The sequence below is a fragment of the Aethalodelphis obliquidens genome, unplaced genomic scaffold (genome assembly GCF_003676395.1).
Source record: "Aethalodelphis obliquidens isolate GAN/ISIS:26980383/991018 unplaced genomic scaffold, ASM367639v1 scaffold73, whole genome shotgun sequence".
In the NCBI taxonomy this organism is placed as follows: Eukaryota; Metazoa; Chordata; class Mammalia; order Artiodactyla; family Delphinidae; genus Aethalodelphis; species Aethalodelphis obliquidens.
In genome coordinates, this window is record NW_020838017.1 from 5043228 (window position 1) to 5070429 (window position 27202).

The 27202-nt window shown below is 44.4% G+C and overlaps 1 protein-coding gene across 4 annotated transcripts in view; it reads right to left on the bottom strand.

The window, feature by feature from the left end:
* Positions 1 to 27202, bottom strand: part of CCDC6 (coiled-coil domain containing 6) — a 121468-nt gene that overhangs the window by 19655 nt on the left and 74611 nt on the right. For all 4 annotated transcript variants that reach the window (XM_027091827.1, XM_027091825.1, XM_027091826.1 and 1 more), the window contains exons 4-7: positions 14082 to 14185; positions 11986 to 12146; positions 6972 to 7128; positions 3828 to 3928 (exon numbers count right to left, since the gene is read on the bottom strand). In XM_027091827.1, the coding sequence (XP_026947628.1) occupies positions 3828 to 3928; positions 6972 to 7128; positions 11986 to 12146; positions 14082 to 14185 (523 nt within the window). The remainder of the gene's footprint in view (positions 1 to 3827; positions 3929 to 6971; positions 7129 to 11985; positions 12147 to 14081; positions 14186 to 27202) is intronic.

The following is a 27202-nucleotide window of genomic DNA, read 5'->3' on the forward strand; positions in this document are numbered from 1 at the left end:
GTACCTTCATCACAACTAATAAACCAATGTTGACACATTATTATTAACTCAGGTCCACACGTTATCTGGATTTCCTGAGGTTTTGCCTAATGTCCTCTTCCTGTTTCAGGAACCCATTTAGGATACCACATGCTATTTAGTTTTCATGTCTCCTTAGGCACCTCTTGGCTGAGATAGTTCCTCAAACTTCCTTGTTTTTGATGACCTTGTCAGTTTTAAGGTGTGTTGATCAGGTATTTTATAGACAGACTGTCCCTCTACTGTCTGATGTTTTCCACGTGGTTTTCAGACTGGGGTGATTCGTTTTGAGGAGGAAGACTACAGAGGTAAAGGGCCCTTCTCATCACATCGTATCAAGGGTACATACTACTGACATGACTGACCACTGTCGATGCTGACCTTGATCTCCCAGATAAGGCAGTGCCTGTCAAGTTTTTCCTCTGTAAAGGTACTTTCTTTTTTTAAATAGCTAAGAAGGTTTTTTTTATTATTATTTAGTTAGTTATTTTATTTATTTTTGACTGTGTCGGGTCTTAGTTGCGGCACGCGAGCTCTTCCTTGTGGTGCGTGGGCTTCTCTCTAGTTGTGGCACACAGGCCCCAGGGAGCCCGGGCTCTGTAGCTGTGGTGCACGGGTTCCAGAGGGCGTGGACTCTGCAGTTTGCAGCACATGGGCTCTAGTTGAGGTGCGCGAGCTCAGTAGTTGTGGCGCGCAGGCTTGGCTGGCCCCTGGCGTGTGGGATCTTAGTTCCCTGACCAGGGATTGAACTCGCGCCCCCTTCATTGTAAGGTGGATTTTTTTACCACTGGACCACCAGGGAAGTCCCAAGGTACTCTTTTTCCCCCCCCTCCCTTTTACGCTGTATTCTTTGCAAGGAAGTCCCTATCTTTAGCCCACATTTAAAGAGTAGGGAGCTATTTCCACTTCCGTGAAGATGGAGTCTCTATGTCAATTATTTGGAATTCTTCTGTATAGGTGATTTCTCTCTTCTCTCGTGTTTATTTACTCAGTCAGTCATTTGTTCATATCAGTGTGAACCAATGCATATTTGTTTTATGTTTGGGTTATAATCTAATATTACATTATTTATTTCATTGCTCGAACTGTTCCAGTTTGGGCCTTTGGGAGCACTTTCAGTTTCCTCCTGCGTCTCTTGGACCTATCCTCATCTTTCAGTTTTTTGACCTTCTCCTAACTTTCTGGCATGACCAGACTGTCCACGTTCATCTTGTATGTTCCCTGCCCAAGGCCCTAGAAACATCCATTTCTTCCAGGAGCCCTAGTTCTCTTCATTGGAGAACGGAATTAGAAACCAAGATCTGGGTTGGTAGGTGTGCCTGTGGCTAGTGGGATGTAGATCCTTTTTAAAACTTCAGTTATTCCCCATGGCTGATGTAGGCATATGAAAATATGTTAACTGGGAATGTCTTTTTCTCAGGCTATATCAAATAGTGAACAACCTGAAAAAAATTGTTGAAAAAATAATCCTGTCCCTCTATATAATCCACACATAAGCAAGCAGAAGATTTTTCAGAAGTACTGGGAAATGTACCTTTCAACAAATTGTGAGATCGCCCTCAAAATATTCCAAGTCAGTGAAAATGCAAGACTGCCAATGCCAATGTTAACCAGAAATGGTAAGGGAAGAAGAAAAGCCAAAATGCTTCAAATGGAAATGAAAACTATACAAACAGCATAATTCCACTAGAGAAGTGATTAGATATTCTTAATACGGAGAAGCACAAGTTCTTCCAACAAAAAATAAAGTGAAAAGAAAACTTGAAAATTCAGATTGTGCTAATGTATTATGTATCCAATGGACTAGATCAGAATAGGAGTAATTCTACCGCCAAATAGGAGATTATAATCTACTTTGATGATATTATAGAACTTAAAATACGATACAAATGTTCTCACTAAGGCTGGCTGAGAGAAAAAAAAAATCTAGGTGTTACTTATTATGATGTAGTTTAAGGGAAAAACCAACTAGCTTGTCTATGCAAGCCCCACATTACAGGAACAGGGCCAGCGAAAGCCAAAATTCTGTGCATGGAATAAAATCTTCCTGCAGAGTATTTGTTACCATAGAAGTTAATATTCCCAACCAAGGCCTCACTTTTGTTTTTTTCTTTCGTCAATGACCACAACACTATATTTAATGAACTGGAAGTTACACGCCTGTAGGTTTAAATAAATCAAAGAGAACATGAATTTATATTAGCATGAATCAGCATCACGATCAACTATAAAAGCCTCCCTCCTTCTTGCTTCTTCCTAACTCATGACTTCCTTTTACATCAATAAATCAGAAAGCAAAGACAACCTTTATCACGGTAACGAAATCCAAGTGCTATTTGGGGAAAACTGAGAGGCGGCTAGGGAGAGAAGCTTCTGGAGAGACCTCAAGGCCACTGCAGAGCAGGAGAAACAGATTCAGGAACATCCTCGGGGCAAGAACAGCTGAGGACTGTGTTGTGGATCCACAACAGAAAGTCCTTTTGGTTCGCACACGGCCCCTCTTCCCCCCGTCACATGCCAGAGAGCGTGCCGGCCCCAAGCGGACAAAAGCTGCCACACTTCGTGTTGGACTTTTTAAAAATCACCCCTCTTACAAAAACAAAACGTCACAGCAGCACAGTGCTTGGGCTGGATCCTAAACTCACAAACCCAAGCCCCTCCTGCCTGCCGCTACCCACGGCCACCTGCGAGGCTGCAGCATTTCCCCTCGGTCAACCTGAAGGGCGTCCCTGGTGTCTAATGATTACAAACAGACAAAATGAGACGTCACCCTAACCTGAAGCTGTTTTACTGTCCGAAGCCACAAAACCTTTATTGCTGCCACCTTCTAAGCCGTCACCTCACTGTATTCTGTGCGAAAGTGCTCCGCCACCGCCCTTCCCCCCTCCCCACACACGTTTTTTCCCAACTCTGTTGAAAATCTGTTTAGCAGCGCGCACAAGAATGTCAGCCTGGACACTTCAGTCACAAGACACGATCCCTTGGCCGACTACCTTTGCTTTCCTCCCTCCACCCCACTTGCCCACACACACCCCCTCCGGCCCCCTGCTTCCTCTTTCTTCCCTGCTGGATCATTTACTTGCCCTCCTGGCCCGAAAGCCCCATGCTGTGCGGGTACTGAGCCAGAGACCCTGGGGAGAGGGTTTTTCAGGGTCAGATGAACACAAGCACGCCTTTGAGGGAAAGGCTTCTGAGGGGCAAAGCCAGAGGCAGAAGCGCAGCCAGTTCCTTCTTGCACGGCCTGCCTGCTAGGGCCGAGGCCCACTCACCCACCAGTGGGAATAGCAGGACGCAGCTCGTGCTCGAAAGAACACAGGCTTTGTGTGAAGCAAGACACGCCCTGCCTGGCCACGGCCACTTCCTGGCCACGTGACCAGTAGCTACAGACCCACCAAATGACTGCTTCCTCAATTTTAACACAACGCCTGCGTTAATTATTCTGAGGATAAAAAGGAGATGAGGTATGTAGACCATAATGAGAGAACCCATAAAAGATATGCTACGGTGCATCTCAGAAATCTGCCCGAGGTTTTTGTCAAACCACCGGCACTTAAAATCATAGTCAAAGATAGTCTTTTTAAAAAGGTTTTATAGAGTTAAGTTACTTTTTTGGTTCCAGAAAACCACCAGTTGACACTGTTTTAAAATTGCAAGCTAAGACTCAGTTGTGATAGCACTGATCATTTCTGGTGTTTTGGGACAACACGTGACCACCCTCTGTTTACAAGCTTTTCAGATGCTAGAAGGGAATGTATTCAGGGATACGTTAAATACAGCAGAAACAGAGGTAGCTGAGAACATGTACTCACCAGGTGATATCGGCCGGCTAGAACTGGGAGAAGGTGTATAAGGAATCGGGCTGGACACAGTGCGAGGTCTTAATCCTTGTGCAGACATCTCGTTAAAATACCTAAGAGGAGTGAAGGAGATGGTTAGAGCCGCCTGCGTTGCAGTAGTTCCTAAGAAAGCTCCTATGAGAAAATGTTTGGGGTTCACATCTTGAGGTCAAACTCCTGAATGTTTAGAAATCAATGCTGCAGTGAGGAGACATGTATAATGTGGACCCCAGAGCCATGCTGTTCCACTGCTTGGCAAAGCTCTCTCCCCAGGGGCACAGGTGAGGGAATCCGGGGTGTTTTCGCTCAGGATGGAGGCCTGGTGACAGAGCTGCGTCATGCAACAGAGAGGACCAGGCTTTTCTCCATCACACTATAGCTATGTAGACATGCACCACCACTGTCCCAAGAATTAGACAAATCCACGTTCTAGTGGCTACCTGTAAACTGTTACTTGAAAGGCAAAACCAAACAAGCCCTCTGAGACGCAGATCATCGAATTGGAGATAATGTGATCCCGTGAAATGGATGTCAATTGTCCACAAGGCAGGGCTTGCTTAACTAACAGTCACGTGTTCAAATGCAGAACGTGGAATATAATAAATAACACATGGGCTGAGCACCTCTGCAGGTCACGCCGTGCCGGGTCTGACTTATTACTGGATTCGGAAGTCACATCAGGCCGCACTTTGTGAACAAGCACAGAGAGCTGAGGAGGAGGAATTTCTGCTTGAGAGACTCCCTAAAAAGCGATCCTTCCCAGGCCTTCTGGCCAAAGGAAGGAATGGCCACATGTGCAGGCGTTTCTATCCCAGGAAACATCTCAGCCCTGATATGCAACCAGTTCACGTGAGGAACTTTTAACACAGGTATTCCTATGCTAGTTTATTCAACTTGAAGAAAAACAGATTCCCAAGGTTTTTTTTCTTTTTTCTTTGCTGTATGCGGGCCTCTCACTGTTGTGGCCTCTCCCGTTGCGGAGCACAGGCCCTGGATGCGCAGGCTCAGCGGCCACGGCTCACGGGCCCAGCCGCTCCGCGGCATGTGGGATCTTCCCGGACCGGGGCACGAACCCACGTCCCCTGCATCGGCAGGCGGACTCTCAACCACTGCGCCACCAGGGAAGCCCTAGACTCCCAAGTTCGGCATGCACCTCTCAACGAGCTACCTACCAGCAATTCTTCCTACTCTCTTTAGCACGGCCCACCACGGTGCCACCAGGCTGGACCTCTTGTATTCTACAGCCAGGGGGGTGGCTAAGACCGCCTCTTGGTCTTTAAGGAATTAAACACACTTGTAGACGTCTCAAGTGTCTGACTATTTTCTTCCTCCCAGATCTGACATCATCATTCCCAGTAGAGAGAGCAGATGTCTTTATTCAACAGCGGTACTCTACCTGGGACAATCTGACCTAAAAAGGTAAGGCAAACCTTCTGGAGTGAATACCAATCCTGGAAAAAAAAAAAAATTTATCTGGAAGCCTGAAGTAGCTTCAGTGCTGTCACCACAGTCAGAGAAACTGTCCCTCAGAGTATGTCGTAACCAAAATCAAGCACAGGGTACTGTGTGTGTTAATACATGCTCTGCTCCATGTCTTAAGGTGGTTAAAAGAGTAGTTAATAAGTTATCTACTATTGTAGCTTATGTTTTCAATGAAATGGTTTTCAGAGGAGAAGAGTTTCAGAAAGAAGGAGACACTGTCAGAAGCAGATCAGTGAAATTCAGAGTTAAGGTTGATAGTTTCATGATAGAAACTTCTGAGAAAGAATCCTCTTTATTCTTTTCAAATGAGGAAGATATTTTTTTTAAAAAACAGATCTCAGTCTGTTTTTTATAAAGCTTTTTAAATTATAAAAGTAGATCGGGAATTCCCTGGTGGTCCAATGGTTAGGACTCTGTGCTCTCACTGCTGAGGGCCTGGGTTCCATCCCTGGTCGGGGAACTAAGACCTTGTAAGCTGTGCAGTGCAGCCAAAAAAAAAGACCAGATCTTCATTATAGAAAAATTTACATTTTTCATGAAACGATAATACCACAGCAAATACTGTCCACAGCAAATTAATCAAAAGCCCCTCCCTGGTGGCGCAGTGGTTGAGAGTCCGCCTGCCGATGCAGGGGACACAGATTCATGTCCCGGTCCGGGAAGATCCTACATGCCGCGGAGCGTCTGGACCTATGAGCCATGGCTGCTGAGCCTGCGCGTCCGGAGACTGCGCTCTGCAACGGGAGAGGCCACAACAGTGAGAGGCCCGCATACCACACAAAAAAAAGCCTTGTTAGCCCTCTGGATCTATTTCAATAAGAGAAACAGAGCGCTGATCTGCTAACACTGCCCACATGCGTTCAAACAACGTGCTCTGGCATCGACAGCCTGTACTAGTCCTCACAGCCGTTGGCAGACCCTGGTCTGAGGCGCTGGCTGCCCAGCACAGGTGGATGTTGCTTATCTTAACGATCCCCTCACTCCCAAGCACAGAGGAGGAGGGCAGGTGGGGAAGGAAAGGAAAATCTGGGTGAGCAAGGAGAACTGAGCCGTGTCCTCTAGTTAACCAAAGGATGCCTCTCTTATGCCGGCCCATTTCCCAGAGGGCCAGTGAGGGGACTTGACATTGCGACCTGAGCACTGCGTGAGTTCTGTTTTTGAAAACCAGCTGCAAAAAGGTTGAAGTTACCAAGTGTGGTAAACCAAAGCCTCTGGCTTTCAACAACTTCTACCCACCCCGCCGTGGCCTCTTTCACTCCCTGGATGTATTTGCTTCCTCAGGCTGTACCGCGCACTGCCTGCTCACCTGTACCTAGGGATTAAGATATGCGCCCATGCTCCAGGATGGGACGATTCAACGACACCTGCAAACGCTGCCTCCCGACACAAAACCCGCCTCCATGTCTGTCCCACCGAGTAATTTGGGAAAGGCCATTTTTTGTGTGTCTTTTTGTGTTTAAGGAGGACGGTCAAACTTCTTCATTTATCCCATTCTCAGCATCCACACTGAGGCCACAGTATTCATCATCACAATAAATAAACGTCCCTGCCGTCTGCTGCCTCCTCTTACAGGAGGTGAAGAGGGGCTGGAGCCTGGGCTGCTGCTTTCCCGAGGCTCGTGAGACACGCACGCACCTTTCATCATCCATCTCTAAGCTGGACTCGCTCTCGGAGAGCTGCCGACAGAGGGCCTCTCTTCTCTCCATCTCCCTCTGCAGCTTCCTCTGCAGCCTCAGGTTCTCTTCCCTCATGTGGCGTTCCTCCTCCAGATACTGCGCCATCTTCTCGGAATCTGAAAGGCCAGAGTTCTTAATTAAACCACGGTCCGTGCAGTCACAGTATACGCTTCAAAAAGACGGTGGTCCAGCTCCTGTGCCACAGACCAAGAAGCGCTGAAAGACAGCCATTCTCACTCTCCCACACACAGATGAGATCCGGATTTCAAGTTTATCCCAGGTACCAAGGTTGACCCACGATGTGCATTTAGAAACACATACGAAAAGCAGTGCTGTCAGGTTAGGCATCTTCCATCCTGCTTCCCTGCCTTCTAAAGGGCTTTATGTAGAGAAGGAATGCTGGAGCTACGTGTGGCCCGAGCTGCTCCCAGAGCTCCCTCTATACTGCTGGAGCGGAGAGGGAACGGGGTCCAGCTGGGGAAACAGACTCAGCCCACGGGGCTCCCCTCCAGGCACCAGTTCTGCTGTCTGTCAACTCCAGACACAGCGGGATAGGTCACCTATGGGAGCACACCCACGGGTCACACTTGTTAGCACACCCCCCAGCGCACTGGGAGGTGCGGGGGGGGGGGAGCGGTTTGCACACGGAGAACCAGTGTACTCAGCGTGCTAGGTCACAGTTATACATCTTTTTATAAAATTAGAAACTGACATAACAAGCAACTTTAGATCAATATTTCAAATCAGTCTAGTTTTCGGCGTTTGTGTTACTGCTTCCTGACTTACGCACAGTCTTTCGGAGTCAGACAGCAGGTAAAGACATACATGCAGCCAGGAGCTCGGCATGGCACCGTGCTTATGACAAATACCCCTTCCTTGGGAGCTGCCCTGTATGCGGAGAGGTCTCTGCTACAGCGCCGGCCAGAGCTAACCAGCCCCAGGGCGAGACACTGGACCCAGGCTAAGCTGGCCAGATCATCCTTCCTGCGAATCTGAAATGTGGAACTGATACCTTCCTGGGGCTCTGGAATCTCGTTCTGCTGAGTTGCCTGGACCCACTGTAACCCCTGCCCTTCTGAGTGACCCTGTGCAGGACTTTGTGGCGCCCTCTAGCGTCCTTCCAGGCAATGGGAAAACATGACCCTCCCCGCTGTCCTGTGTTGTCACTAAGTATCTTGAATACTTATCTTGGTATCTTGAATATCCTTATTTCAGAAATTCAAATGGAAATACCAACATTATTAAACACTATATTCCTGGGCCATTTTCAATCTAACCAGAAACCCTGCTGTCTAATCCAGATGCAAAAATCACTTTAATGGAAGGCATGCTGGGAAAATATTTACAAAGTACACTTTTAATATAAATGATTTAAGTTATTTCATCCCAAATATGTCAGCAGACGGAATTTTTCACTTGCTCTACAGGCATCGCTACACTGACCTCTTGGAGTATCTACTGTTTCTAGACGAGAGGGACAGTTGTCGGAGGAGGTTGCCTTTCTTTTCCATAAATAGGAAAGCTTCGCAGAACTGAGGATTCATGAGGCTTTGAGAATAATTACTTAAGAGGAAACACTGTCTTTCAAAGAAAATGGCAATCCTCTAGCATCTGGGGAAACCAGCAGGGGGATCCTTCAACAATGAGCTACCGACAACAACATCAGTCTCCAGGGGTGGTGGCTGAAAAGACCTCCTGGCAGTCTGGCAATTAACCCAGAAGCTGGAGGCACGGAGAAGGCGCCAGGCCCACAGCCTCTGGGAGTGAGAGACCCAGGCACAGATGGCTGACGCCATGGCATTCCTTGGGTGCCCTCTGCTGGCTACCGCACACCTGACTTCAAAAGACCATAGATTTACTCTCAGGAGTCTTCCTCTTTCTCCCACAAAGAGCTCCCTAGGAGTCAGGGTCCTGAGGTTATGTTGCCCCCATCTTCAGCCATCTCACAGCAGTTAGTCAAAGACAGTGTCAGCTGAGGGTGACTTACGGACAGTCTCCCAAGAGACGAGTCCTACCTGATCCCAAGGTGGCCTGTACCTTTTAAATTCCCTTTCAGGTTTATGGCTAGAAAATACTAGCCGTATTGGATGGGGTGTCCAGACCCCATCCAAACCACTTGAATCAGAATCCCCGAGGATGAAGCCTCTCCACTGGTCTACCAAAAACTCCCCAGGGGGCTCTAATGTCAGCTGAGAGCTACTGGGAGAGCGGTTCAAGTTCAGACACAGCTGGACTTGGGGGAGAGGGACCAAGTGCCCCAGGAGCTTTCAAAGTGGACCAGGTTATCCAACCTAAGGAGGCAGAGGCAGGTGGATGAGGAAAGCCATTAACACATACTCTACACCCAACCCAAAGTTACTGTGTGCAGCTAAGTGCCACGGCCTTCCCTGTCCTCACAGAATCCAAACAGCACTTTGCAGAAGCCTCTGCTGACATCCGCAGTCTCTCCAGAGACCAAACAGTACAGTAGGAAGGAAGTAGAGGAAGTAAGATATTCTTCCCAAATTTCTTCTAAAAATGTTGTCTGGGGAACAACAAGGCAAGTCTATACAAGAAAGAAAAATATAAACTGACAGCAGTGGAAAGAGTTCAGAAAGGGGCTCACAAGACCTGTGTCTGTCCAACACAGCAAAAACTCACACAATATCCTAACCTAAAGCAACGAATATTTGAGAACTCCTTGACTTGTTTTCACGGAATACACATCCACTATGGTTCTCAAGCCAGCCGGGGTACATATCAGAATCACCTCTATTTAAAAAATACAGAGGACCAGGCTCCACCCCTAGAGTAAAAGCCCAGAACCCCGGATGGGGTTAGACAGGACAGTGGACTCCCAAAGATGTCTGCATCCTAATCCCTGGAGCCCGTGTCCAGGTTGCCTTCCATGGCAAAAGAGACTTGCAGGTGTGATTAAATTAAGGACCTTGAGATGGGAACTCATCCTGGATTATCTGTCTGGGCCCGAGGCAATCAAGAGTCCTTACACAGGGAAGGCAGGAGGGGCAGAGGGAAAAGATGTGACAAGAAGCAGAGGTGGGAGTGGTACCAATGCAAAGGAGTCATGAGCCAGAGAATGCAGAAGCTGGAACAAGCAAGGACACGGATTCTCCCTTAGAGCCTTTTACAAGGAACCAGCCCTGCTGACACCTTGATTTCAGCCCAGGGAGACCTATTTTGAACCCAGGCCTCCAAAAAACATGATATCGTAAATTTGTGTTGTTTGAAATCACTAAGTTTGTGCTCAACTGTTAACAGCGGCAACAGGAAACTGACCACACCGTACTTCTTAAAGGCTCCCAGGAGAACCTTGATGCACCCATCCCAGAGGCACTGCTGCACTAGAACTTGAAATCAGCTTCGGAGAAGAAAACATAAAGATAAGAAGCGCTGACATTTTAAATGCACATTTCATCTGACTCAGCAAATCCACGCTGTGGAATTTACCCTGAAGGTGTTCGTGCACAGGTATCAAATGTTTGTACAGAGATGTTCGCTATGGTTGTAGCATCACCACCCAAAGGGGTCTGTTGGTAATGGATGAGTTAAATAAGTTACAGTGTATCCATACACTCAAATACTACAGAGCCTTTAACAGGGGGAGTGGACTCCCCTGGCGGTCCAGTGGTTAAGACTCCGTGCTTCCAAAGCACAGGGCGTGGGTTCAATTTCTGGTCAGGGAACTAGGATCCCACATGCCACACGGTGCGGCCAAAAGATTCAAAAAAAGAGGGGCAGGGGGAGTAAGGCAGCTCTGTATATATTGGCAGGGAAAAAACTGTAAGACATAGTGAGTGAAAAGAAAAATGCAAAAGGGTATGTTCACTGTGCTACTATTTGTATAAAAGAAATCTATACAGGGCTTCCCTGGTGGCGCAGTGGTTGAGAGTTCGCCCGCCAATGCAGGGGATGCGGGTTCGTGCCCTGGTCCTGGAAGATCCCACGTGCCGCGGAGCGGCTGGGCCCGTGAGCCATGGCCGCTGAGCCTGCGCGTCTGGAGCCTGCGCTCCACAATGGGAGAGGCCACAAGAGTGAGAGGCCCGCGTATTGCAAAAAAAAAAAAAAGTCTATACACACACACACCCCTGAAAAATATATTAAAAATGTGTTAATTGTGAGAACTGGGCGGCTGGGGATCAGGGGTGAAAGGGAGACTTATTTTTCCCCTGCATACCTTTCACTGTATTATCTATTCAAATAAGTTGAACGGCCTAAAAACTAAAACAGAAGAAACCCAAGTGAATGCAGAGTGACGTAATCAAGTGTCCAGAAATTAGTTCCTTTGATTTCCAAAAATAAAAAGGAGAAATTTCAAAAGCATTTATTCCTCAACCACCATGAACAATCGTTAGCTGAGGCCAAATTTCGGTAGTAAAGAAGATAAACACTGTTTTCTGCCTAATGCCCCCAAAGTACACTGAGGTCTCCTGCACTGTTTCTGTTAGCACCATCCGAGGGGTGAACACCAGGGAGAAGGTTAGAAATAGTAACACTGATATAAAATAGATAACTAATGGGGACCTACTGTATAGCACAGGGACCTCTACTCAATATTATGTAATGACCTTATACAGGAAAAGAATCCAAAAAAAAAGAGTGGATATATGTATATGAATAACTGATTCACTTTGCTGTACCACAGAAACTAACACAACACTGTAAATCAACTATACTCCAATAAAAATTTATTAAAAAAAAAAAAGAAAGAAATAGTACCTCTGATTCTGGACTATCCTGAAATTATGTGATTTTCTAGAAGTATTCTAAACTATTTGCCCTGCCCTACTGTAATTTTTTTTTAAATAATCTATTCCAGGATGACAGACATATAAATATGTACTAGCAATGAAACACAATATGAATTTGATTTATACAAATTCAATAGTAAATATAGGTAAATATAGGTAAAACTCTATACTTGGTAAGTGGATTAATTCTGTGGACAGACGACCAGTGACACCAAGGCTACGTACGCTGTAACTGGGCAGCTCTCAGTTGCTTCTTCAGCCTCTCCACTTCATTCTTTAAAAACCTGATGTGTCGCATCATGTTTTCTGGAGAGTCGATCTCCATGGAGATGTCTCTAGGCGATGGGGGAGCGGACACCGGCTGGTCTAATTTCTCCTGCAGGATTCTTCATTGAAAAGAAAATTCCAACAATGAAAAACAGTTTGCCTTTAAAACACAAAACGTTGATTTGATGCTCACCATCGTCTATTTAAAAAATACATAAGTTCTCAGCAATCAGAAAAATAAATAAATAAAAGACAAAAACAACAAATTCTAGCCGGGCGGTTCATTAACAGCATGCCCATGTTAATCGCCAAAACTCACTGAATTGTTTGACTCCTGTGCCCATTTTCCATCAACTTCTGGTCGCCCCTACCTGACAGTCAAGTCAGAGGGCAGAGCTGAAGGAGCCACCTTCCTTTTTCTCCTTTCCAACGGCCACTGGTAATTAAGCCTTAATGAAAAAAAGTCTGTAACACTGGCTTCTGATTATCATGCCGGAATACACTGGGCAATGAGAATGATCCGCTGACTAAATGGTCCACAGGCTTGGGTTGGAGGGAACGGCCACACTGGAGGAATTTCCTCTCAAGGCTTTCAGTTGAAACTTACAGACTATGACTCTCCTTGGAGAGTGACATCATGTAAAGAGACTGACTTCTCAACCCCCCTCCTGAAAAACCAGTCCTGAAGGTATGGCAAACTGGACTGAAGGCCCTTTGCTTCAGGCCACAGCAAAGGTAAAAAGAGTTAAAAAAAAAACAAAAACAAAATGTACTGGGTTAATAACTGGTGGTTGCCACCTTCTCTACCAATTATCATTATTTTGAAGCACATAAAACATGAATATTCTACAAAGTGACAATTTCATACTGTTCGATGCAATAATTTGGTACTTATATATATAAAACCTCCCACTGCTTTTTAAAAAGGAAGACAGACTGGCAACAGACCTCTCTGCCCCTTTTTATAAGCTGCTGGGAAGTTTCTGGTTTCGTTTGGTTTTCACCTTTTTACCTTTGAGTTTACCCAAGTGCAAACTGTGAATTACCTTCAGGCCTTGTTGAGAAACCTAGTAGGTTAAATATTGTAATGGTCCCCCCATCTATTATATGAAATCATTTTTCAAGCTTCAATTTATTAGCACTACTGTAATAAGGCAAAACACAGCTGATTCAACTACTGCTTGCATAATTCCGTATAGATACACCTCAGATTGTCAGTTTTCTTAAGCCTTGTGGTATGGCTCTATGTTGCAAATCTTGAGATGAACTCAATTTATGGTTGTTTATCCAAACCAAGTACTTATGGCAAATGTCTCTGGCTAGCAAACAGAAGATCGTGGTGAAGCAGATGAATGAATATTTTCAAGGAGCTCCCTTTCTACACCCAGACACACATCCCACCCACAGAACCTCCTGCCATTATTCAACGTCCACTCCACCCACCCCAAAGCACACAGTACCTAAATCTAAGGGCCCAACCGGAGCTTGCACACAGGGGTTCAAGAAATATGTGCTGCTGAGTATTCCATATCCATGTATATACGTTTAACACCAAGAACCCTAACCTTAATTAAATATGTACCAGTATTTCTTTATAGCAAGTCTTAAAACACACAGATGATCGTTTTTCTATCAAAATCCCAGCCTTCCTCATGAAGTACCTTCTAGAAATGTGTGATAATTCACAGTACCCAGCACATAGCCGAAGCACTTGAGAAAATGAGTGGGGAAGCCAGTTCAATTAGGTAAAAAGCTGGAACTGCAACCATCCTCTAGAACAACAGAGGTGAACAATAGCTCCTTAATGAAATTTCGTCACAGGATTTAATAATAATGAAAAGAAATTTTACTGGGTCAGTGAGGGAGAAGTATAAAGAAGCGACCAACAGGAGGACAGGCTATCAACATTTTTTCCAATTGTCGAATTAAAATGATGTGCATTGATCAAGGAATTAAAATGTCCCGTTGTCATTCCTCGGTCACACCCAGCAAGCTACCCCACTCCTCCAACACACACATACGTACAGAACACCGAACAGCAAGACTAAACGAACCGCTTTTCAGCTTCAAGTTTATCCATCCTTTTCCAGAGACGATTCACTAGTGCTTCCTGTTCTTGTTCCAAAGTATTTTCAAGGTCAATCTTCTCTCGTCTCAGCTGAAGGAAGGAAAACAGTTTTGCTGAGAATTGTAGACCACTTAAACTTCGTTAATTAGATTCTTTTTGATTGGACCATTAGGACCCTTTTCATGGAGAAAACTGCAAAGGAATGGCCAATTTTCTGGCACAGATACATTAAGCGCGTCTAGTTCTTAAACTTTAATTGAGAACATCGAGACAGGTTCATTCTCTGATGTTAAAGCTTAATTGCTATCTGGTACGTGAATCACAGTGGTTGCCTCAGCATTTATGCAAGGCACATGGAAAGTCTTCCTTAAAGAGGGTTTGAGGAGTTCTGCTTACTAGTTGTCCCAGGACTTAACTGGGTTTGTCCCCCCAGTCCTGCATGTAGTTCAACATTAAACCAGAAAGGTTATAGTACTATTTATATAAATAACTCAAACACCTGAAGACAATTCTACGTAGTGGTTAATTGGTACACATAAATATGTCCTAAGATATAAAAAGCATATGCAAAAAGGATAAACGCCGAATTCACAATACAGGTTACCTACGGTGAGGTAGGGAAGAAGGAAAATTTGATTTGGGGGGGTGGGGTGGGCAGTTGCAGAGGGAACCCCGAACTGCATTCTACTTCATAAAAAGAAGCAATACGCGGAAGCAATTAATTTAATCCACTAATGTAAAGCAATATGCAAATATAGAGAACAATGTCAGACACTGGTTAATAGGGATGATATAACAGGGAACTAAGGAGTCAGAAATGTCTGCCCTCAGGGGCCTTACCTTGTAGTGGGGGCCAAGACAGTAAACGAAACAAATTATAGACTCTGGTAGAGGGTGAGAGAGAGAGGAAGAGAAAGAGCGCTAGTGAGGGGGGTAGGAAGTGCCACGATGAACAGACTTCACAGAGCCGGGGAGAGGGAATGTGTGATATCATTCTTTGTATTTGTCTATATGCTTGAGATGTTAAGTAACTTTAACAGGAATCTTTTTTAAAAGGGGGAAAAGGTTGTGTTACTGCCCCATGCTGTCTCTTCAACCAATAGCAAGTTACCTTTTCAATCACAGGCTCAACGAATTATTTTTGTTTGCACAGCTGTAAAGACGTCGAAGTAGCAGAGTTCGTATCTTTTTAGCAGGTTATTTCTCTTTGATCAAAGATCCCTATATATACAGTAAAGAGAGACCAATTCCCTGGACAAAAGGTAGTCTTTTAAAGCAACCAGAGCAGACAGACCTTACTGCACAAGTGAATGAGCCAAGATCATCCAGAGTCAACTGGAAACACAGCCTCGGTACACTTTCTTCGCATGGGAAAAGGCAGGGGAGTCACACTGAGTCGGAAGCCTTCTGTGCTGAAGCTTGGAGCCGCCTCATGCACAAATGCTCTTCAAGATATTAAACGGTTCCTACCCGCAGCGAGGAGGAGAAACCCAGGAACAGCTCGCAGAACTCCTAAGAACCTTGGCGATCCTCTGACCACATTTTGGGCCAAGCTTTGAAGTACAATTCACAGCCATTTATTTAAAGAAACAAAATGCCACGGCATTTGCCCTTTAAGGACTCTATTCCCAGGTTTAACTAAAACATGATAGGGGGTACTTGATAGGTGAGAAAAAAATTCAAGCAAGGCATCATTTCGTAGTAGAGATGCCTGGTAGAAACTCATGCCCAACGACTTTTAATTTTAGAAATCACGCACCATGCTAATCAGTAACCCTGAAAAGCCAAGTCAAGACAAAGCTCTCTTTGCCCACGTATAACTGACTTGGCGTGTGGCTTTGCGTAGGTACTCACCTGCCCTCATCTACGCTGGCCTTGATGACGGCCGAGGTCCCTTCCGGGGCCACCCACTCTATCATTCTCTGTCCGTCTCAAGAGGGCAGCTGTCTTCAGTCTGAACTAGCTCCGTAAGAGATTTTTAGAGCCAGAAGCAGCAAGAGAAATCATCTAAATCCACCCTTTCATTTAAGAGCTGAGGACACCACTGGCCCGGGAGATGGTGTGACTCAGGAAAAGCGATGGATGCTGCCAGGAGAGGAATGGGTATCAGTCACCATGGTGACCAAAAGAGTTGGGTCCCGCCCAACCAGCGAGTTCAGAGCATCTCGAGGGGCAAGTAGGATTTGGGGTAAATTACCCAATAATACTTGGGAGTAGCCGAGTAGGGGTAGCTTAGTGAGTCCGAGAGTATGCAGGAGCAAGTAAGAGAGCAGGAAAAACAGGAGTTGAAAACAAACACGAATCTCAGCTTCTTTTTGGTACCTGTTGGTAGAGCTACCAGCTATCAATTTGCTGCCCACTTCAGTGAACCAAGGCCTCCTGGGGGTGCAACTTGGGTTTGCTGTACCAGTTTGCTCTACTAATTTGTTTCCATGAAGCAGGCAACACAGGAAGCCCAGTGCAGCAGCTTGGATTTGGGTGTTTCATTACACAGGCTGGCAGTGCTATGGGAGTCCATATTCTCTCTGGCCTTAGAAAGAACAGGGCTTCCAGTCTTGTTTTTTCAGCTAAAAAAAATCTTAACTTTTCAGCATTGCTGAGGAGCTCTTACACTAAAGACCAGAGAAGTTAGAGGAAACGGTACTAATTATGATCATGATTAATTCCCCCTGAAGTTCTTTATCAGAGCTGCCCTTCCATCTCCCGTCCATCTAATCCCACAGCCTAAAAAGAGTCCACACCAGTACTATCAATTCGGACAGAAGTAGATTTTCAGTGCTTGCATTGCCCTGAGATCAAACAACCCTCAAATCTGACGGTATACGTTAAATTTACAGCGTGCAAAGTCAGAAATTCTTGCTGGAATGGAAACAGCAGCCCAGCGCTGCATTCCTTGCCTGTGCAGATGATCTTTTCTGTGCTGGTCTCCATCTGTAATACTCTCCCCCATCTCCTTCCTCATAATAGCTAACGGCCTTTTAAACTCAGTGTTCGCGCAACAGGCACCTACTCTCTTCCACTGCCAGACATTAAATTCTCAGGCTAACCCAAGCCCCTTCCGACTGCATAGTCTGTGAGCACGCGGCAGCAACGGATATAGTCAATTCGTAGATGATTTATTTGAAAGGCTGCTTTGTAATTAAGTCAGGTCAGCGGCCTCCCAGCCAAACTCTTTACTCCTCTTCAGTAGCCCTTCCTCCCACTGAAAGTTAATTAACGTGGCCCCAAGAGTTGTTATTATGTTCCCCAAATAAATACACAACTTCTTTAATGGATAAACTTAGAGTGTAAAAAGAGAGCTGGCTGTCTGAATTCACAGCCCACCCTAGCTGTGTCTTTGCAGTGGGCAGACACTCACCACTAAAAAGGCAGAAAAAGGGGGCAGCCAAGAGACGGCTCCCAACACCATCGCACTTCTCTCTCAGCGCAGCATTTTCCCATTTAAAGAGAGCCGCGATGCTGGGCTGGGGGGAGAGGGCGGAAGGGAGTACTTGGCCAAAAAAAAGCCCGATGAGAACTTTACCATGACCTCTGCGCTCAACGATAGAATTTTGAAAGGTTTTAGTGCACCTTTTCAAGCTACTTGGTTTTAGCCTAACTGCCATATTATCATCATTTCTATGGGAAAATATATGAACCCCAAACGTCTGACTGAAAAAATGAATTCTGGAAGGCAGCCCATGACAACTAATCCACGTAAGGGCTACCATATACACGGAAATGAGACACAAAGTTTGTTACAACGTACGGCAAAAAGTACTTAGAATGATGGTGATACAAGAGGTGTATACCAGATGTAAGAAATAGCAGAGTACTCTAAGACCTACGTTGACCAAACTCTTTATTAGTTGGCTAATTGTTTTTTGTTTTTTTAAAGAGATAGCGGTTAATCCTAAGAAAACAAATGGGTGTGGGAATTAACACAATCCCCCCAAACTTTCCAAGTTAGGTAGCATCTGAGAGCCATTAACAGTTCAGCCCGATTTCCCATCAATTTATTACACAATACCATAGATGTTCAAAGTGGGGACCTTGGAGGTATATCAGAGTCACCTGGGAAAATAAAACATACAATATTCAAAACATGACTAAATCAAAGTCAGAAAAATGAATGCAGTTTCTGTAATGGACTGAATGTTTGTGTCCAAAATTCACATGGTGAAGCCTAAATCCCCAGGGTGACGGTATTTGGAGGTGAGGCCTTTGGGAGGTGACTGGGTTTAGCTGAGGTCAGGAGGGTGGGAATCCCATGACGGGATTAGTGTCCTTTCTAGTCACGAGCGACCCTGCAGCTTGCTGCTCTCTGCTCTCTACCAACTGAGGACACACACAGTCAGCAGTCAGCAGAACTCCATCAAGCTAGCACCCTGATCCTCGACCTCCAGCCTCCAGAACTGTGAGAAATAAATTTCTGTTGTTTATAAGCCAGTCTGTGTTGTTAAATCAGCCCAAATGGGCTAAGACAGTTTTGTTTATACTGCAAGAGTAGAGACAGTAAAAGATATTACCTCATTCCATCCTACTTTGCCAATACATCTAAGTTAATCATAGTTTTACTTATATATAGGAAAGAAGTGACTAATAGGATTCATGAAGGGGCTATTAAAACATACCACATGCAAATGATGTGAAAAGCACTGAAATCATGCACAATGGTCCTTGCTCTGTGGTAAAGGTCCCTCACAAATTAAAGCAACAGAGACAAGTAAAGTAAAACTTAAACACTGCCTCTGCTGGTGTAGCAATCAGCGGAATTTTACTTAGCCCTGGCAGGTTTCCTAGGCTGGAAGACATCTGACCTTTGCCTTCTGGAAAACATATATATATCTTTAAGAAATCAAGCAGCCAATTTGTGTTATAGTTGAGACAGGTGTTCACAGACTACAGAGCTCCCAAGGTACCTATTTGATCAATCAAGTGCATATGGTTTCAGAATTAAAAACAAGTTCTAGTTCATCGCCACTGGCTTGTGTAATGTTGAGCCCAGAAAGAGCTAATGGAAGTTCATCAGTAAGGAGCAAGAGAAAAGGAGAGAAAGGATGATCACTTTCAAGTCTAGGTGGTCAAAAATTACAGTTCAAAAGAAATATATCTATGTGCATCAGAAATATACTGACAGGGGGACTTCCCTGGTGGCACAGCAGATAAGATTCTGAGCTCCCAGTGCAGGGGCCCGGGTTCAAGCCCTGGTCAGGGAACTAGATCCCACATGCATGCCGCAACTAAGAGTTCGCATGCCACAACTAAGGAGCCAGCCTGCTGCAACTAAGAAGCCTGTGGGCCACAACTAAGGAGCCTGCCTGCCGCAACTAAGACCCAGTGCAACCAAATAAATAATTTTTTTTTTTTTTTTTGCGGTACGCAGGCCTCTCACTGTTGTGGCCTCTCCCATCGTGGAGCACAGGCTCCGGACGTGCAGGCTCAGCAGCCATGGCTCACGGGCCCAGCCGCTCCGCGGCCATGTGGGATCTTCCCGGACCGGGGCATGAACCCGTGTCCCCTGAATCGGCAGGTGGACTCTCAACCACTGTGCCACCAGGGAAGTCCATAAATATTTTTTAAAAAGAAAAAGAAATATATACTGAGAGAAGGAATTTCCTGGTGGCCCAGTGGTTAGGACTCTGCACTTTCACTGCTGAGGGCCCAGGTTCCATCCCTGCTCTGGGAACTAAGATCCCACAAGCCACGCGGCACGGCCAAAAAATGAAAAAAAAAAAAAAAAAATACTGATAGAGAACAGAAAAAGATGCAAAAAAAAAAAATCATGAAGAACTATATAGCAAGATAAATAGGGTCGGCTCTTGGGTGAAAGTAATGTTGGTGGTAATTTATCTTCCTACCTTTTCCAGCTCCCACCCAATTTTTTAATTTTTTTTAATTTTTTTTTGCGGTACGTGGGCCTCTCACTGTTGTGGCCTCTCCCGTTGCAGGGCACAGGCTCTGGACGCGCAGGCTCAGCGGCCATGGCTCACGGGCCCAGCCGCTCCGCGGCATGTGGGATCCTCCCGGATCGGGGTACGAACCCGTGTCCCCCGCATCGGCAGGCGGACTCTCAACCACTGTGCCACAGGGAAGCCCTCCCATCCAATTTTTTAATGAACATTTACTATTTTTATAACAAAAAAATTAAAGACATCTAATCTTAAAAATTAACTATTTCCTAATAGTACATCCATTAATTTAGGATATTAATTCACATATCTAAAATACAGAGTGAACCAATAAACTCTCAGAGGAGAAATGATAGTGAAGGCTTAGCTATCTGGAAGACAGAATTTTCCAGACTGCCAAGAGTTAACTTTCTTTACTATAGCTTATAACTTTTTTCTTCTCAAACACTGTGTTCCCATAAAAATTAGATTTGTTCTTTGAAATGGACAGAACTTCAGGATAATATTAAAACCCCGTTAATATATAATATGTGAAAATAACACTTTCATAGTTTACCAGCTCAGTAAATTTTGCTTTTGTTCAATGACACTGAAAATGAAGGTCTTTTATGCAATAGATACATACATAATTAGTCAGATTTATATGGTTTCTGAGCTCAAGTTTTTATCACTTTGACATCAGCACAGTATTATACAAATGTGCATAATGGGTTCATAATTCCAGGGGTCTCTTTTACCAAATAATTACCATTGGTGGAAAGCAGGTTTCAAAGTCTGGGGTGTAAACTCTTTTGCTACATCAAGAGCACAGTGGAGAAATCCTGGGGAAAGAACACATACCATAGTGCATGTTGCAAACACACTATCACATCAAGAAAAAATATCAATAGCAGTTCTTTGGGGAGGATTGTAGTCTAGGTAATTTTTTTCATTTTTGTACTTCTGTGTTTACATTTACCACATTTTCTTGAAAGAGCAATGGATTACTTTTACAATGCAAATGCTTGATTAAAAAAGTTTTCAAGGGCTTCCCTGGTGGCGCAGTGGTTGAGAGTCCGCCTGCCGATGCAGGGGACACGGGTTCGTGCCCTGATCCGGGAAGATCACACATGCCGTGGAGCGGCTGGGCCCGTGAGCCATGGCCGCTGGGCCTGCGCGTCCGGAGCCTGTGCTCCGCAACGGGAGAGGCCACAACAGTGAGAGGCCCGCGTACCACAAAAAAAAAAAAAAAAAAAAAGACTAGCTTATGTCCTCAAAGACACCGCACATGCAGACTGCCAAAATCCCTACTGTTCCCCTTCCCAGTAACAAAGAAGAGGGATTCCACTTCGCCTCTTCTGCAGGAACTCTCTTCTGTGTTCTCGGCATCTCTACTCCATGCAACCTGTATCTACATTTTACTGCATTATCTTCTCTCCCATTTCTGTCTCCTCTCACATCCCTGCTTCCCTGCAATAAGGCTCGATGTAGATTTATCCAGCCCATGTGTGTTAAGTAACAAACAATTAAACCAAATGCCAAGGAGCTTCAGGTCCTTCTCAGTTGGTTACGCGGGAGCGGGGAGTCCTGCTGCAGTAGTAATGCTGTTCCCCTAAGCACAGCTCGGCACAGGGCATCCCTCGTCACTGTCCACAGGTCCACTGGCCTCCCTGGACCAGGCTCCACGAGGCCAGGGACCCGACGTCATCTTTCTTAGCAGAGTTTGTGGCAGACAACAGGCATGTTAATAAAGGTGTGTTGAATTAACGCAGAATGTGTGCCACACAAGTGCAGCGTGGACCAAAAAGACAGTCACACAGATCCATGGATTAAAGAGATGGATAACCAGATCAAGGAAGGTGGTGAGACGTTTGAGGCTCAAATAATATGTATGCTCATTTTCCTGGAAAATGGGGAGGGCAAAGTACCACAGAAATTAGATGAACACTTTGATTATTAATGGCAGCACACACAATTTTTGGAGCGCTTACTATATGTGAGTCACCAGGGACACAGGGGTGAGGTTAACATCGTACCTTCCCTCCTTTACCTTATGAGGAGCTCACAGAAACGAAATGATTTAATTGTTAATTGCTGTTTGTGTACCAAGTGGTACAGGAAAAGGACAGAACGTCATGGAAACACTTTGGAGCACAGACCCCAAAGTGACTAGAGGAGTAAACTGGGTAACAGTTAAGTAGGGATGGGGCAGGGGAGGGAGAAAATGGGCCAGGCAGAGGACACAGATCCATGGAAACCTGGGGGCAGGAAAGCACTGGGCACATCAGAGCATGATTTTTAAACTGCAGGTTGTGACCCACTATTGGATTAGGAAATTAGTTCAAGTCACTTGTCACCTACATTTTGCTAAAAACGAAATAGGATTGAACAGAAAATCAGTGCAAAGCACATAAGCAAGTGTTTCACAGAACTTGTCCCAGTCATAAATACAGTTACAAAAACATCAGTGTACTGGGTCACCGTGTAAACTTATTTACTGCTGTGCAATCCACATGGGGACAATTCTGTGCAGGGGAACAAAACTTGCCACCCCAAAATAGGTCTATTTGGCACAAGGATTAATTTAGGCTGATTGTGACATAGAGAACAGACTGGGGGGTTGCCAAGGTGGGGGAGGGGTGGAGAGGGATGGGCTGGGAGTCTGGGATGAGCAGATGCAAACTGGTATATACAGAACAGATAAACAACCAGGTCCTGCATAGCACAGGGAACTGTATTCAATATCCTGTGACAAACTATAATGGAAAAGAACATGAAAAAGAGTGTATATATATGTATAACTGAGTCACTTTGCTGCACAGAAGTAATTAATACAACATTGTAAATCAACTATACTTCGATTTTTAAATAAATAAACAAATAAATGATTTAGGCTGATTCTTTTTAAGGCCCCAAAGAATCGGGAGGAAACTTTGACCTTCCCCCTAACTGCCTAAAAGAATGTAGGTAGAGGACCTGTTCCAGAAAGGGAGCTATCACCATGATAACGGTAGCATGACCTAGGTATGTAGAGTGGGAGGAATCCAGCAAAGCCTGTTTGTTGAAATTCCTCTCTGTGTCCCACTGTCTCTGCCTAGCAAACATTTGTTTGCCCAATGTTTGCTTTTCCCTCTGCCTGTCAACTGCCTTCCTCTCCTCCTCTGAAGTTCCAAACCTCTGCCCACAACATCCTCTTTTGTCTTTAGTGCTGAAGACAGTGTTAAAGTGAGGGCTTCGACAATTTTGACGAATTTTCTCTCCCACGTGTACATGTCATTAAACTTCTGTTGATTTTCTCTGCCAGAAAAACCTAGAAGGGAAGAGGATAATTTCTCCTTCCCCGACAAGACAAATGAAAGAACTTCAATAGGGATGGAGCGTGAGGAGAGGCAGAATGGAAGATTTATCCCCCCAACAAACCTCCAAGTTAGAGAGTACGTCTGTTCACAGAAGAGATCAAATCGCTGGCCTGACGTCACACAGCTTATTCAGGTGAAAGGGAGATATGAACCCAAGAGTGTCCCGAAACTACAGGGGCTGAGATACTGTCATTACACGTAGATGCTAATAAATAAAATGACCATTCCAATCCTAAAGCCAACCTTTAGAAATGGGTGTCTGTGCTTTGGGACGAAAGGGCATCTCCGATAAGAAAATACACCCCAAATTCTAGAAATAACTGAGAAGACTTTACTGGGCCAACCACAGGAGAAAAGAGTAAGAGGTCTAGTACATGACAGGCATCCCTGTTCGTCATTAAGTGTTAGCTGAATTACATGACTAATTCTCCAACCAATTTATTCCAGATTTTTCTACTGTACTAGCTAATAATAGTTAAGTGTCAAATCCACCTGTTTATGGCTGTTTTCTTCTTTCCTATAACTTTCTGTGCAAAGTGCACAGAAGGTTCTCACATCTGCTGAGCTGAACTTCACTTAATAAATAAGCTAATTTGTGCCCTTTCATGCTAGTTATCCTCAGGAGAAGGAAAATCCTTCCTAGTTGACAGAACACATTCTGATGAAGAGTTCTTGACACTTAGAGAATATTTTAAGTTCGAAATGTTCTTATCACCTAAATGTAACAGTGACCACATGTCGGAATAGGCAGTGCCCACCAGTGTGTGTTAGAAAGAGCCCTTAAGAGTACTAAAGTCATCCTGACTAAAGTAATCCAGTTTATTAGACTAATTATTAGTGCTGCAAAGACCACCTAACGTTACAGTTTTCTGAACATGCTTTTTTACATCTGCTTATAAAGTATCTTTTGGAGTTAAACATTCAGAATGCTAAGTTGTGTGACTTGAAGAAAGCCTCTTGATCTCCCTCTGGGTTTCCTTCTCTGAAAAAGTGTGAGCAGGTATGAGCAGGCTGGGCCACCTACAGGCCAAGCTGGTCCATTTTCCTCCCAAGCCTGCTTCCTAGGCAGTAAGTTCTGGAGGAAGAGGAAACGGGTGCAGGTAGCTGTGGTTCCAAAGCCTGGGCAGATCTGATGCCACTGCCCCTGGATTTCCTCGTGATTTCCCCACTTTCTCACATCCCCATGAGGGGCTGGGGACAAAGTAACGACAGAGTAGTCTTCCCCCGCAATGTGGCCTTCCAGCTCTACAATTCTATGAATTCTCATCCTGCAAAACACCGACAGAACCACTGATAGCCCAGAGCCCTTGATGATCAAGCTGGTAACATTCCCTTCTTAAAGAATGAAAAGATCTCAGATTCTAAGAGAAGAACAAATGCTATCTGACTAATTTGAGCGTCCATGCCGAAGGCCTGACTTTTGGTGAGATTAACTTAAAATTAGGCCTCCAGCATGTGAGTTAATTGGAGCCCACCTTGCAAGGAGTCTAAGACTTAGTCCCAAACCCAGATAAGTTCTGCTTTACAGAGAATAGGCAGGTGCCTTCTTTTTCTTTCTTTCTTTTCTTTTTTAATTCATTCATTCATTCATTTATTTTTGGCTGCGTTGGGTCTTCGTTGCTGTGTGCGGGTTTTCTCTAGTTGCAGTGAGCAGGGGCTACTCTTCGTAGCAGTGTGCGGGCTTCTCATTGCGATGGCTTCTCTTGTCGCGGAGCACGGGCTCTAGGCACGCAGGCTTCAGTAGTTTTGGCACACGGGCTCAGCAGTTGCGGCTCATGGGCTTAGTTGCTCCGTGGCACGTGGGATCTTCCCAGACCAGGGCTCGAACCCGTGTCCCCTGCATTGGCAGGTGGATTCTTAACCACTGCGCCACCAGGGAAGTCCGCAGGTGCCCTCTTAAAAACCGTTACAACCTAAGCTACACCTTCAAAACAAACATGTATGGCCAACACGAATCCCTGGCAGAGGCCTTCCAATACCCCTTCTGCAGGTTCAACCCATTAGGTTCAAAATATAGATGATTTTTTTTTTTAGTTTCTTTTTATTTTGAATTAAAGTATAGTTAATTAAAGATGTGTTTGTTTCAAGTGTACAGCAAAGTGATTCTGTTACACACACATATATATATATGCTTATTTAAAAATTAACAGCAGCAGCTACCTTATGTTGAGTGCTTATGTAGCAGGCATTATACAAATCACCTTACACTCTCATTCACTGTACCTGACACAGGTTTGCTATTATTGCCATTTTACAGATAAGGAAACTGAGGCTCAGAAACGGACTGGTTGAGACAACTAGATGCAAAAGAATGAATTTGGATCCTATTTTACACCACATATAAAAATTAACTCAAAAGGAATCAAAGACCTAAATGTAAGCACCCAAAAAAGACAACGGGGTAAATCTTCGTGACTTTGCATTCTAAGATATGATACCAAAACACAGCAACCAAAGAAAAAGATTAATAATTGGACTTCACCAGAATTAAAAAAGCTCTATGCTTCAAAGGACACGCTCAAGAAAGTGCAAAGAACACCCACAGAAAATGAGAAAATATTTGCAATGATGTATCTCGTAAGGGACTTGTATCTTATAAAATACATATATGTATAAGAATATATAAGGAACTCTTATAATTCCATAATAAAAAGACCTTGAATAGACATTTCTCCAAAGAAGATATACCAAGAAGCACCTGAAAATATACTCGACATCATTAGCCTCAGGGAAATACAAAACCACAATGTGATGCCGCTTCCCAGCCACCAGGATGGCTGCAATAACATGGTGCAGCCACTTTGAAAACTGTCTGGCATTTCCTCCAAAAGATAAACAGAGAGTTGGCATGTGACCCTGCAATTCCATTCTAATTTCCAAGAAAAATTCAAACACATGTCCACGCAAAAAATCGTACATGAACGTTCACAGCAGCATTACTCATAATAACCAAAAGGCTGAAACAACCTAAATGTCCAGCAAAGGATGAATGGATAAACAAAATGTGGTACATCCATATAATGGATTATTACTTAGCCAGGAAAAGGAATGAAGTACTGATATATGCTACACCGTGGATAAAAATATCACGCTAAGTGAAAGAAGGCGGTCACACAAGACCACACACTATATGATTCCGTTTATAGGATGTGTCCAGAATAAGCAAATACACAGAGACAGAAAGTAGAGTAGTGGTTGCTTAACGGGATTAGGGGATTGAGTGACAAGGTTTATTTTGAGGTGATGAAAATGTTCTAAAATTGATTTTGGTTATGGTTACACAACACTAACTATACTAAAAACCATTGCATTGTACGCTTTAAATGGATGATTTGGAATGGTATGTGAATTATAACTCAATAAAGCTGCTACCGAAAAAATAAATAATTAAGATATTCAGCAGAGGAAAGAGGTTCACATCTGGTTCCATTCAAGTCCAATACCCAGACCCTGAACCTACCCTATACCGCCTTTCAAAGTACAAATGACAGTTTTTCAGGCACCTGTCTAAATCCACACTTTATTTAAACTCTTCCAACAAAGCAGCGGCAAGGCACGGGACACATAGGATAATTGTCTTCAAATAGCTTTTAGTTTTAAAAATATGTTTATTGTCAGATAGAAGAGCAAAGGCATGTACTACACACATATATCGTTATGATGCATAGTACAGCACATGCCTTGGCTCTTCTGATAATAATTTCAGTATAGGATATATTATATTATATAGACTACGATGTATCGTAAATATTATAATACAGATGATAATCCCAAGAGATGGCCACAAGAGAGGATCAGATCACATCCATGGAAACATGGAAGACATTTATTTCTACAGTAGAGCAAAACAAACATTCCCCCCTAAACACCGACTAAAA